At 35.9% G+C, this 13835-nt stretch overlaps 1 protein-coding gene across 1 annotated transcript in view; it reads right to left on the bottom strand.

The window, feature by feature from the left end:
- Nucleotides 1–13835, bottom strand: part of LOC123907225 — a 41585-nt gene that overhangs the window by 3607 nt on the left and 24143 nt on the right. The window contains exons 35-58 of the mRNA XM_045957405.1: nt 13330–13533; nt 12365–12468; nt 11700–11995; nt 11477–11561; nt 10178–10873; nt 9769–10087; nt 8088–8246; nt 7806–7969; nt 7484–7664; nt 7135–7404; nt 6835–7041; nt 6171–6225; nt 5820–5950; nt 5212–5718; nt 4315–5118; nt 4124–4200; nt 3212–3665; nt 3024–3110; nt 2704–2859; nt 2404–2588; nt 1507–2031; nt 1129–1306; nt 874–1019; nt 666–792 (exon numbers count right to left, since the gene is read on the bottom strand). Coding sequence (XP_045813361.1) covers nt 666–792; nt 874–1019; nt 1129–1306; nt 1507–2031; nt 2404–2588; nt 2704–2859; nt 3024–3110; nt 3212–3665; nt 4124–4200; nt 4315–5118; nt 5212–5718; nt 5820–5950; nt 6171–6225; nt 6835–7041; nt 7135–7404; nt 7484–7664; nt 7806–7969; nt 8088–8246; nt 9769–10087; nt 10178–10873; nt 11477–11561; nt 11700–11995; nt 12365–12468; nt 13330–13533 — 6117 coding nt within the window. The remainder of the gene's footprint in view (nt 1–665; nt 793–873; nt 1020–1128; nt 1307–1506; nt 2032–2403; nt 2589–2703; nt 2860–3023; nt 3111–3211; nt 3666–4123; nt 4201–4314; nt 5119–5211; nt 5719–5819; nt 5951–6170; nt 6226–6834; nt 7042–7134; nt 7405–7483; nt 7665–7805; nt 7970–8087; nt 8247–9768; nt 10088–10177; nt 10874–11476; nt 11562–11699; nt 11996–12364; nt 12469–13329; nt 13534–13835) is intronic.

Here is a 13835-nt window from a genome sequence, read left to right as displayed (position 1 = left end):
TCTTTAAATGAAAGAAATACTTAAAGAGTGCCACAAGGGCACTCGTTAGCATTTTCCTTAAGTTATTTACATTATTGCCATCAATGAAATGAGGGTGTATCCGTGTGTTTTTAAAACGCGAAAAGCGAAAGTGAACACAAACAACTATTAGCTGTTCTAGTTTTTTGGTTTTTAAAACACCAATATAAAAAACTATTTTCAAAAACAGTTTTGTAAAATTATCAAATCAAACAAGATTGGTAATTTTGTAATTTTTGAAACTAGAACTGTTTTCGGAAACACAATCAAACAGGCCCTAGATCTCTTACCAGATCCCGTTTTGTATTCCACGTTCTCTTATAATAGAAATATTCAGTACATGAATTCTCTGAAATTTTCTCAGTTTCAACTAATTTATCAATTTTTAACCTGCTCATTGCATTACATTCAGTGCTTCTCTTTCTGTCTTAGCATCTCTCTTAGATACATGAGATATTTTATGAGCCTCTACAGGGTTGTTATTCTCTTGGAATTTTTTTAGCTATTAACAAAGCTTACATAACATGTTCATAGTTAGAAAACAAACATAAAAGACTGAATAACTAACCTTCAGCAAGAAGCTACTTGAGATTTACAGAAGGGCCCTTAAAATAAGGTAACTTATAGAAATAAATTAAAATACTTACCGGCATATTTTCCATGTTGCCTAATGCAGTCATTAAGGATGCCCAAAATCCAAGCACTCCCCTGGGTCTTTGACTTGGCGACATAGCCATAGACACTTTGAACCGTACTTCCGAAATATTAAGGACACTGTAATTCAAGGTAACGTTAGGCAGCTAATAGAAGTCCAATGCAGATAATTATGGATATCCAAGCAAGAGTCTTGCTTACCCAATTTGAATGATTGGATCAACTGATGCAGCAGTTGTTTGAGATTCAGACAGTCTACTGATCTTCACCTGCTGGATCATTTCATGAAGGCGCCAAATAATAGGTTCATGGATGTTTATCAAAAAGGCAGCCGAACTTTCCGGCCCCTGCTTACCATAACACGTCATAAAAAGTCAAAATCTTTACGATTCACAAACAAGTTTAGAATTGACATATCTCTTTGCTAAATAGTAATTATAATGTGGTGATGCTCACATGAAGACCAATATATGGATAGACACAAAGATCTAATGATCCATTTGACTGCATTGTAATGGAAAATTTCAGGATATAATCAGTTTCTGACACAACTCTCTGAGGTCTGAAGAGAACTGGCATTGGAGTTAATGGCAGTTGGTTGTCCACTTGTAGCCCACACATTCTGAGTTTGAATCTGGAACACAAGAGATATTGTATTTTCAAAATCAAAATTTGTAAATAATGCCATAACCAGACAAAATGTCTTATATAATTATTTTAAATCTTCTGGAAAATGGCTGAGTTGTACCAGTCAACAAGATATTAGGTTTGCACCGTACATTCACCAGGAAACTAGAGAAAATGCACGTGAAAAAATATAAATGCAAATCTTACCTACTGATTCCGGAGCCCAAACCAGTTGAATATGCCAGAACAAGATTCTGAATAGACAGGTACAAAATTTCCTCTGGTGTATGATCAATAATAGACACCCCAAGATCAGCAAGATCAACATTGATGTGAAACTCAAAGTCTGTATCTGACATTGGTTGTTGCCTTTGAGAGTCATTCACTGATGATGACTGTCTTTTACTCAGAACTCCTATAGGTTCAGTTTCAGGCATCCAATCACTGATCTTAACAACATTGGTTTTCTCTTCCTTTACAATTGTAACACGCAAAGCTTTCGTTGGTCCATCTGTTACATGGACAGGCTGGTGATCAGAAATTTCATCGATATCGTACTTCAGTGATTTCAAGGGGTCGGTTCCATCTACCCATAGTTCCAATAAACGTCTTCTACCAAGATCTTCCCACAGAAATGAAGCAGAAGAATTTGGAAGCAGCAACTGCCAGGAATCACCTATACCATCAGCTTGACGAAAATGAATGGGCAGGAACATCGAACGATTTTCAACCCTGTTGATAGACAAGTATTTTTAAAACAGGAATATGTCCAAACTAACACAAATAGTGATAATGAAGAAGAAAGAAAAGCAGTCAAGAAAATTTAGTCTCAAATTTTAACCAAAATTTTGATCACAACAGCATAGGTAGATGAAGTAATGGGAAATACTGAATCCTTTAATTCTTACTTAAAAAGAATACATTACACATCTTGGACAAGTTGATCAAAAAGAAAAGCCAAGGAAAACAATTGTATCAAATGTTTTTCACAAAATATACACGGGTATATGCAAATACTATTCTCCTTTACCTCAGTGTTAAACAAATATAAGAAAAGATTAATATTATGTTGATTCATGAGGAGGATAGTGAGAGAACAAAAACCTGTAAGGACTTGACAACGAATTTAGACGAAAAACAACTTCAAAGCGCGATTTCTTGGCCCCACTTCTTACTGCTATCCTTAATTGCATTGTTTCATCTCCAACATCTTTTTTCAAACTAACGCGCATTACACCTTCATAACTTACACTGAATGGTGTACTCCATTTGTAGCCATCGATACGCAACTGAATGAATATAGGATTTGTATAAGATAGTAATTTCTCACATAGGACGTTATAAGGTACAAATAACAAGCCAAATATGCAAGCTAATGAATTATTTTGAAAATTAACAAGAAACCTTCAAAAGTTCAACTTTAGCTGACGATTGCCACTCAAACGGTTTTGGAGGATCAGTGGGATGGATCCATACAACTGACTGAGTATCACACTGCTGTAGGCAGAGACTACATCCAACCCTATTGGTGAACATTGTGTACGGCTGGAACTGAACCACCTGGACATCAAATAGTTCGACAGTTACTAATATCAAGGGTATGGTATGGGGATGTCTTGAACCATATGATATAAAATAACCATGATATGTTATAGATATTACAGGAACATAAGAAAATAGACTAAAAAAATAAATATAAGGAATGTATTAGTATAAACTCCAACCTTTGTTCTGTCTGAAGTCATTTTCAACAATGCTGAAAGCTTGTAGTAAGATCTTTCAGATTTGAAAGCCTTAACATCAATACGTTCCTACAAGAGTTTCAACGAACATTATATACTAAGGCACAAACTATACTAATATGCATTGCAAAAAATAAGAGGCAGTTGGTTTGTCTATTAATTAATAACACCTTGTTTTCCAGTTCAAGCAGAGAAATCCCAGGGCTGTAAACTTCAGAAGAGCGCATCGAAACAGAAATGCCCAGCCTAGGTGACAAGTATGTATCCTTTTGAGATTGAAACATCGTACCACCACTACGACCAGCATAATCTTGCGGAGAAAGCATGCTCGGATATGGACTACTGTCTTCAATTACTTCGAGTACTTGCAGGTTGTTGCTCCTTGAACTAAAATACCTTCTATCCAACGAGCTAATGGGGTTTTTAAAAGCTGTTTTGGCAGACTTGACCCTAGAGAGTAGGGCTGAATCCCTTTCTGCATTTTCGAAAGGTTCCACTTCAACCAAACGATATGCCAAAGGTAGAGAAGAATCGTTTACAATCCAATAAGGGACAAAAAGTCTTAAGGTTTTTGGTGCAGCACTTGTCCCACCCATATCATGTTCTATACTCACACGCAATTTCCTGCAAAAATGATCATATATATCATCAATGCTAAAATAAAGATTACACTTGTAAAACAATAAGAGAGGTATCAGTGTTATGTAACAAACAGTCTGTTAAAAAGAATTGCTTATGATTTTGCATAATTGAATAACCCAAAGTGAACAAATTCAAATGAGGAAACATGGAAAACCAGACTTAAAAACTAGTCAATGAGAAACACAATATAAACAAGCAATAAGGTAGAAGATACATTTCAAGGGCATATTACATTTGAGAGCTTCTTAACTGTGCTCTGAGATCATCAAGCTCCAAAAATTAATTCAAATAATATTGAAAAAATACTCCCAAAACAAAGCAAAAATACATAACTTCCAAGAATAATATTGAAAAAGAATATCCATTATGATGGGCATTGCATGAACACGAAGTAATCTAAAGAAAGTTAATACAACTTCTCCAAGAAACAGATTAAAAACCTTCTACTTTGTCGGTGAACCATCCAGAAAGATGAGACGTGATTTGAGCAAGAAGGATCCAGCAAAAGAATGGGGTCCTGAACCAAGGAATCAAGGAAAGAATATGAAGAAGAATCAAGATTTGAGCAATTTCAATTATATATTTCATAGTCATACGATAATAATACATGGAGAGCTTGATTAGTTGTTACCTTTTCCATAACCCAACCATGCTGCACAGACAAAGTAAGATATAACGGTTTCTGAATATCAACTGAATATATATGTACACTCTGACGAGAAGAAACGACACCACGATGTCGCTCGACACAATTTCCTTCCTTTGTTTTCTCAGATATTGAAAATTCAGCAGGAGAAGGAAGCCGGTTCTCCAATTTCATAGGAGAGTTAATAGATATTTTCCTATCATATACAGGTATATTTAGTTCAGTATTAAGGACTGAGGCGTCTGTACCCACACTAAACCATAACTGTTTACTTCCACTGCTAGGATTACAGCACAGAAGTATATCCTTTTTCTCAATCTCATTTAGCTTCAAAGAACAATCGGATGTCACAGTATTTTGCCTAAAACCTGGATCTAATTGTTGGTCTTTGCTATATATATAACTTGAACCAACAGCTACAGCATGACCCCATGAATACGAGGGCTGAGAGCTATCAAAGTTAGGTCGAATTTGCAAACATTGTTCAGATTCCTTTGACGTGCTTCTCCATGATAAAACGGTAGAAGCTCCAGGGTGCACAGTACTCACTCCACTCTGCAAGGATTCTACACCTTGCTCAGAAATGGTTTGTCTAGTACGAACCCAACGCCTTCGACGGGCAACGTCAGAAGATGATTTTGCTGAAGATTTTGATGAAGTAGGAGGCCATTTTAAATTTTTAATGTCTGGTCCATATGCCCAGCCTTCCTTGTCAACATGCTGAAACTTGTCTATGGACCAACCTGAAGACCATTTCCACCCAGGAGGAAGTGGAGGTTCAAAGAAGTCCTGCAAAAATAATACAGGTGAATGAGGATTTTAATCAATGTGATAGGCAAGGAAGTTAACAATTGATAACAAAAAACCTATAAATTTACCAACCTTTGATGAGTACGCGAAGTCCCTTGTGCTCCAGTGTCCAGGATTATCAGGGTGTGCACCTGACAAACTGTTACCCCAACCTGAAGATGACTGATAATACTGATTTTGAAAGACTTCTTCAACTACAGTATTCGAAGTGTTTGTTCCACGTGAAGGATCATGACCACAAGAAGCATGGCACGTAGAAATATTCAGCAGAACATCGGAATCATTCACTACTGCGACAAGACCCCTGAAAATTACATGCTTCTTCCCATTTTTCATCAAAACCTCCATACCAATATATTCATTCTGTAATAATTTTGGAGCAACTGAAAGTGGAAGCAATGATCGGATGCTCTCCCACTCACCCTCTGGGTCAAGTCCCACCCAAAAGCCTATGTCTTTATCACTAGTATCTTCACTTTCCAATTCTTTTTGAAGGTTAACCATAGTATTCCTTTCAAAATAAGAAGTTGAAACAAAAAGGCAACCATCATGCACGATATCAACATGGCTTTGCTGAGCCTGCAAAAGTGAACGAGAAAGAAGCAAAACATAATATAGAAATTGACTAATTTATCAGACGGTCAAATTTGGTAAAATCAATGTAATATATGGTAACTAACCATTGTAGTAAGCGGATACGATCTAATATTTTGAACATCATGTGGTTGATGAAACATTCGCACTGAAGCAATTTTCTTTAGAGTATTTGCACCATGTCCAACAGAAAAAGAAAGTGCACCCACGACATCCCCTGCATGATGAATACACAAGTTTTGAGGAAAAAAAAAAAAACAAAAACAAGCTAAGTTGCAAAAAAACTAATCATTAGAAGAAAAAATGACATGGGAAGTTTTTGTTTTTTAAAAAAAAAGCTAATCAGATTGCCTATGAATTTGTATATACAAAGCCTCATTGAACAGGGCATCCAAACCATATATGACGTTTCACTAAGTAAGGCATTCAAGAAATACCTTTCCCAGCTTTTGCAGCAAGATTTGTAACTTCTATTTCCAACTTAGCAGGGGCCTGCAACAATTTATTGATGGGGCAGTAAGTGCAGACAATTCATTAGTATGTAAAAATTTCCAAATTGAAGAATGCAAAAAGTGTTGACATGTATGTTGGAGAAATTGCAGATTAAAGATTAAGTAGGTCCAAATTATGCTATTAAATATACACAGAATATTGCAAGAAAAAATGAAATATGGCCAAATGCATTCCGGTGTCCTTTAAGTTTTTAATGTTTGTAACAGATTGGTCGTTTAAGTTTTTTAAGTACCAAATTGGTCCTTTAAGTTTTTAACGGATTACAATGTTACCCTTTGATGGTGTAATCTGTTACAAACTTAAAGGACCAATATGTCACAAACGTTAAACTTAAAGGACCCTTGGATGCATTTAGCCTAAAATAGGAGAACCCATAAGTTGAAAATAAAATAAAAATAGCATAAATGAGCTTTTGTTTTGCCTATGTAAGGCAACTTTTCTAAAGTAACAGTCACTATGCCAGACCATGAACTTCATAATACAAGAGCACAGTTTCTGCATAAGGTCATTCTAAAAATTATTTCAGCCAATCATTATAAGAATGAAAAAGAAGCAAAACATGAACCTAAGCAATTAATGATGCCATACCTTTCGGGGAACTTCAAATATAAAAAGTTCATTCCACTTTACATTTCCTTCATCCAAATTATTAATTCTTGATATTACAGGCTTGACACACTTTGTTCTTGCACTCTGGGGAAAAAGCTTTTGCTGCTCTGATGCCTGATTGTCGACAACGAGACGCAAGGCACAGAAGAAGTTATGGCTGTTACCATCATCAGTGATAGGTAAACCCTACAGTATTTAAAACGAATTGATTTCAATGTTTTGGGTAGGAAGAAAAAGCAGGCATCCTATTAGAATTTTGTGTAACTATTTGCATCAGACCTTGGCTCCCAGTATCTGTACAGCAACATAATAACGGGCTTCTCTAGATTCATCTGCAACATTTAACCTATTTGAAAATCGTGGAGGTGGAATCCACACAGAAACACAATCTCCGTGACGTAGCATGTCAACTGTATCTACATCATGCTCAACTTTTTTGACAAAGATATCACACCCAAGTTTATTTTCTACTATCACAGTCTGCAAGTCATCCTCATCTAGTGCAGAAAAAGTTGTATTTTCTCCTTCGCTGTGTTGATCACCAGCCTCCTGCAAATCAAACCGTTAGCAAGTCTTTTAAAATTCACGAGCTTTAAAGGATAAATGGATAATGGATTCAGAATTTGACCACTTTTAGCTTGGATGCTTTCTGTTCAAACTCTATCTGTCTTCTCCATGAATGAACACCTCCCACAAAGGATTCAAGATTTGCTGCACTGATATTTACATTCAAGATGCTAGTTGCCGAAATTCGAATTCTCTTACCTAATCCAAATGGCGATTGTGCATTTGCATCAAATGTTTCAAACCTAAACAATTAAGAAATGAAACATCTAATTATTGGCATATTTTCAACAGGATTGACCGATGAGTGAGGTCAAAAGAACATACTGAATCATTAGTATATGTTTTTAATATTATACTGAGAAATCACATAACAAATCAATTACTTGAATATTCCATCAAATGGTTCCACAAGGGGTTCCCATGCCTCTAACTGTGCGTTGAAGGTGGACGCAACAATCGAAGAAATAAGCACTGCATTCATCCCGTGTAGCCCACCATGTGTTGCAAGCTTAATATTGGTAATTGTAGTGTCAAACAGGGGTCTCATCTGAAATGTAGTTCAATTCAACGTTGAATATATAAAATGAAAACTCCTTTACCAAAAAGACTTAAATGACATGGAAAATATTGGCATTTGTTTTTATAACAGCCATCGAAAAACATACCATTCCACATAAGCTGTCTAAAATCGTCAGGGAAAAGTATCGCAGCTTCAGCTCAGCATTTATGTTCTCCCGGGTCTTCGGTTTCACTGAATCGCCAATTATGTAGGCCAAACGGCTTGACGGCTTTTTAAGATCAGAGCGGGCCAGAAAAGTGCATGCCTACATGTATATATACCATGATAAATAAACCATTTTCTTTGGAGTTTAAAATATGGTACAACAGCTCAACGGTAACAAGCTTGTTATCTAAATTATCCTATTCGGATCTGATTCTTATCTTTCTTTTTTGTATTTTTCCAAGTTGTAGTAGATTGGTTGGTATTTTCCTTAGCAATTTGGCCTTTATATTCAATTTGTGTACCTCTTTACACGAAAGGGAGAAACAATTCTTATCATTCCTCCTAGATAACATGGTACAAAAATTCATTCTCTATAAAAACTGTCCCACCAATGGTGAAAATAGTGATGACTGCACTAATTCCAATATAGAATTGTTAACCATCACTTAGATGCTGGTTAAACCCCACTGTTTATAGAAGATTCTATTAGTACTCTATAGAAACCTATGTGTAGTAAGATCAATGAGCGTAGAACTCGGGTCAGGTTTCTCAGAAATCAAATATAGAATTCTCTTGTTAAAAAATTGTATCATGGTAACTAGAGCATGAGCGCAATCCATGGCTATGGTTTCTAGCAAATGCTCTCTGCTATATTCTCCACAAAGATGGATCAAAAGTTGTTTTCCACCTATTCCCCAAATCTGACCCCCACATCATACTCCTCGCCGCTTGATATTCTTGTTGCGCAGATCGCGTACACTCGTGATTTTTCATGGAAAATCAGAAATGCATACAAGTTTTGAGAGAAAGAGTAATAAGACTGCTTCTGTTATTCCAGAATTAAGGAGAGTATCGTCCAACAAGAATTTCCTCTTCAAATAAAGAAATATACTTTGTTTAGTCTATGTTTTTCCAATCCCCTTCCTAACTGTGCCAACATTCCCACAAAACTTCTAATTGAGTTTTTTTTCTCTCCACTGTACACTCCATAGTATCATTCCTGTTCCAGTATTTCTGTCCCCAACATATTGTGAATAAAATTAATTCTTTTAAGAAATTGAGCTTGTCTGCCAACCCATCAATGAAGCTACATTATGATGATTGTAAAGGCTGCTACATATTGCTCAAAGTCCAGTATCACACGATTGACCAAGCATTTGGTAATTGATAGACACCTTATTACAGAAACAAATACAAGATAAATTAGATGACGTAGTTATTTGTATGCTTATGTTCCACCCACTCAGCAGCTAGCAGACATCCTCAATAAGTTATTTCGACCCAACTTTGAACTTACTTAAGAAAATTGAGCATGGTGGATATCTACACACCAACTTGAGAGCGGGGAATAATTATTTGAATTAGTTTAGATTACTCGAGTGTTAGCAGACTCGTGAGTACTGTCCTAACCAACTTTACCTTTGATATTCAATCCTTATATCCTAATTCTTTTCACAAGAATAAATGAAACAATTACTATATCTTAGCCTATAATAACATGAATAAGCATTAGAATGAAACTTATGAAAATCAAACATAAGCAACTATATTTGTTCTACTTTTAGAAGACATTTATAAAGCATTTTTTTAGTGCATTCATGGAAGTGAAAGTTATGGTTAACCTGATTTTCTACTTTCCAAATGCTCCAGGATTGAGGAGCTCTTGAGCTTGAAGATCTTGAAAGAGGAGCCTCATTAATGTTTGCTTGGCTAACAAGATCCATCCTAGGGCAGCAAAACAAATCTGCGCGTGGTGCTTCATCTGTTCTGGAGACAACACAACCTAGAGAAACATAACCAGGAGGAGCAATAGGATACCAGAAGAAAACTTCGTCAATCCCTTTCCCTACAATATGGGAAACTTTGGTAAATTGAAGAGGTTTCGAAGAGATATCAGGATTGTCATTCTTGAAGATTATTCCCAATGCAGGAGGTTCTAAGCTGAAAGGGTGGTAAAAAGAAAACATTAATCCCCATAAAACTTTCATCTAAAAGGTTTAGATAAAGGCTTGAAATATAACAAGGTCTAACCCTTCAGTGATGCAATCTCCCAAGACAGCATAACCATGACGTGCAACAGGTCGCCAAATAGAGACTGGACGGCGGAGGTCGTTACCTTTGTCCCACCAAATCCTTTCAAAGTTCGGTGTAGACATATAGCAGTTAGTTGCTTTTGAAATGGACTTGAGAATATCCCACCCAGATGTACTTGTGCCTTTGGTTGTCTGTTGATTATTATTTTCCTGGTCAGAATTAAAATCTGATACTGGACTTACAAGAGGAGCTCTATTTGAATTCCAGACAAGCAGATGATTTAAGTCGAAAAGTCTGTCGTTAAGAGGGCAACCAGAGGAAGAATGTGCAAAAAAAGAGCCAATAGTATTGTCAACGCGCCATACGCTAAATCCAGAGGTAAATTGATAATTTGATGGGATATTAAATATGCAGTCTGAATACTTTGCTGATGTTACAAGATCAGAACGTAAGCAATGAACAACATGATTCGGGGGTGGTTGGTTCCCAACATGGGCTACACAGCCTAGTGCTGTATATCCTGGGGGTGCAACAGGCAACCAAAGAGAACAATCACTGGCAGCAACAGAATGGGTATCACTTCCACCACCTTGAATATTCTGGAATGACCCAATAAGATGAAAATCAACTGGCTTCCTTACACGACCATATGTGTTACTTACTGCCATTACTGCCTGTGAAGGAGGAACTGGCCTGAAAAGAAATCGAAATATAACATTAACATAGCAATTCAGATCAGAACCAGAAAAAGAGTTTCACAAATAAAACTATTTGCAAAACAAGAACATCATATCACATTACTGTAGAACGTAGAGGGAAAAACAATATTCACTGTTTTCCTATATTCAAAAACTGTTTTAGTTAATTGATATCAATCGGTTAAGGTAATTTGCTTCATACTGTAGTGTAACTCTTGATGATGATTTGGCCATGTATGTTCATATGTAGTGAGCGCCATGGCTTAGTACTTCTTAGAATTGGGTATTGGGCCTAACTCAACCCTACAAAATCGGCTTGTAAGAGGGGAGGATTGTCTCATACTTATAAACCCTTGTCCAGGCCAACTCACATCCGATGTGGGACTTCTTAACAAACCCTCTCATGCCCAGCACTATTGGAAACAAAACAAAATTCTACTTCTTTGAAACCCCCTCATGAAGGAGTATTTCATTGGAGTATTTCATTGCCTTTTACCGGATTGAAATTTAGTGTTAACAAAGTTTCAAACTAGTAGATTTTCATGGGGTAAAATAAAAAAAGTTATCAAAAACATTTGAACACAAGAAAAAAGTATACCTTGATGTCACACAATCTCCTAATACAACATAATTAGCAGGAGCTTGAGGCCTCCAAAAGGTAATATTGTTTTTGGGACCAGTCTCTGCAAAATAGAGAAGACCAAATAGTTCATTATAAAGCATATATTATAAAACATATAATGGTCAAGGTGATAAATTGAATACACAAAAGTAAATAAGAAAAAACTGTGATCTGGCTATTCACTTAATTAGGAAGAAACCTTTTTCAGACACCCAAAGTCGGTCAAAGTTGGTACATGGAACTAGGGGAGTTGCATTTCCAAAATTTAATGCAGCATATGCCTGACTTTGAAGATTTAGTATAAGAGAAACAGCACTAAGTGAAAGATGAATACAGATGTCCGTTGATAGCAAAGATATATTTGTTTTATCCTTCACAGAAGTATATCCCCCTGAAATATCCACTGGATCTAGAATGATAAGACCAGAACCCGCTTCAACAGTAAAATCCTTCACTAGCGCTCTAATCCATGTGTCCTTTTCCTTGGAGGCATACCTACTCAAATACACAGAGGAAAGTTGCAGAACAAATGCTTGCTGAGAAACTCATTCAATTTTAAATAATGTATTAAGGAAAAGGATTGAAATTGAACACTTTTTACTCAACTGAGTTGATATTGAAGGTTTTGAAAGAAAGAAAATTTGGAGAATTAAATATGGAAATTCTTGGCAATAATAATTCCAATTGAGAAACCATTAACTAAATAAGACACAATAATAAGTGGTTATTGGTTAATGGACTAACAGTATAATGTCATAAGTAATCACTCTGTTAATTGTCCGTGAACTTAATAGAGTTTTGTCAAGAATTCCTAAACAATAATTTTCCCAAGAATATTTAATGCTGTCAGCAAAGACAACTCACATGAAGCTAAGGTCCAACTTCGCACGAATAAGCTTCTCACTATAAGATGAATCATCGAGAAATGACTTAGTACCATCGTAGAAGGTGAACTCAGAAGAAACAACCTAACAGAAAAGCACAACAGCCATTAGACAGAAGACCCCCAAAACTAAAAAGCAAAATAAAAAATGTCAAATCTTCAAAGGGTGGGTAGTTGTTGACATGAATTAAAGCTAGACAAATATGCAAATTTCTTTTTGATGTGTTTTATTGAACGGGAAAACAAGATAACACAGAAAAAATGCAATGCAAACTATCTACACTAAATCAATAAACCATTTTTGGAGCTTCTTATCTTTGACTTGATTTTTTAATGAAACTAATCTGGATAATTTTTTATTCCGTATGATGCAGACTGGTAGGTTACACATTATGTCTCGAATAGACAACAAATAACTACACAGAGAAGCAAAAGAATTCCTAATCCAGAAGATATGCAGTCCTAATCCAATTGAGAGACAAGATAGCTCAAAACAAGTCGCAAATTACAAATCACAAATTATAATTCATCATAAATTGATCATCGCTCATGCTGCATTCTTTGCAAAACGACTTATCACTTCACTTGTCTTCTTGTGGCTTAAAAACAATTTTCAGCACAGAGGAAAAAAAATACAAGCTATTATGTGATTAAGATAAATTCACGTGGAAGCAGGATAACAGGTGTACAAAATGGAATTTGAAGAAACTTGGACAAGAACACCCTGACAAAAGTACTACTTGACTAGATATTGCTGGAACATTGTTTTGATAACCTGAAACTTCGAAGATCCAATGCAAGAGTTTTGATCAACAATGCATTAACATGCAAAGAAATCCAATTAAGATGATGGTAACAATTAAAAGGCATGTAAGGTCTTGGGCATGTGTGACTGTGGTGTTAAAAACTTTGTGCATATTTTTCTTGGAAATATGAAGCATATTACCTGGGTTTCAAACGTAAAACTTTGAGTTCCATTTGATTCACTTTGAGAATATAAGGAAGACCCTGGTGTTTGATTCATGCTGTCAAGGCTCTCATCACCAGAAGACAAATTGCTCGGAACAACAATGTCAACACCATCTTCAATAGAGATTGAGTAGCTGCTATCATTACTCAGGTACGTATAATTTCTTAGTAGAGAACCATTCTGATAGATAAATAACAAAGAATTAAGCTTCTAATACGGCAATAAATGCTGTTTAGAAATTTTCATTCTCATTCACTGAAATTCAATATATGTTGCATATTTTTCTGTCCCTATTTGACCAAAGAAGAAATCTTAAGAAAGAAAGATATCAGTAAAAACAAAGATGAAACAAAACAATCCCCTTAACATGGTGGAAAAAAAGTAAACAGCAGGAACAAACAAAATGTAACACAAAGCTCGAAGAGAAACCCTCACAACAACCTAACCTAACAACTTACGAAAGGTCCCCAAGCATTGCACAA

This window comes from Trifolium pratense, linkage group LG2 (genome assembly GCF_020283565.1).
Source record: "Trifolium pratense cultivar HEN17-A07 linkage group LG2, ARS_RC_1.1, whole genome shotgun sequence".
Taxonomy (NCBI): Eukaryota; Viridiplantae; Streptophyta; class Magnoliopsida; order Fabales; family Fabaceae; genus Trifolium; species Trifolium pratense.
This window is presented reverse-complemented; position numbering and strand designations above follow the sequence as displayed.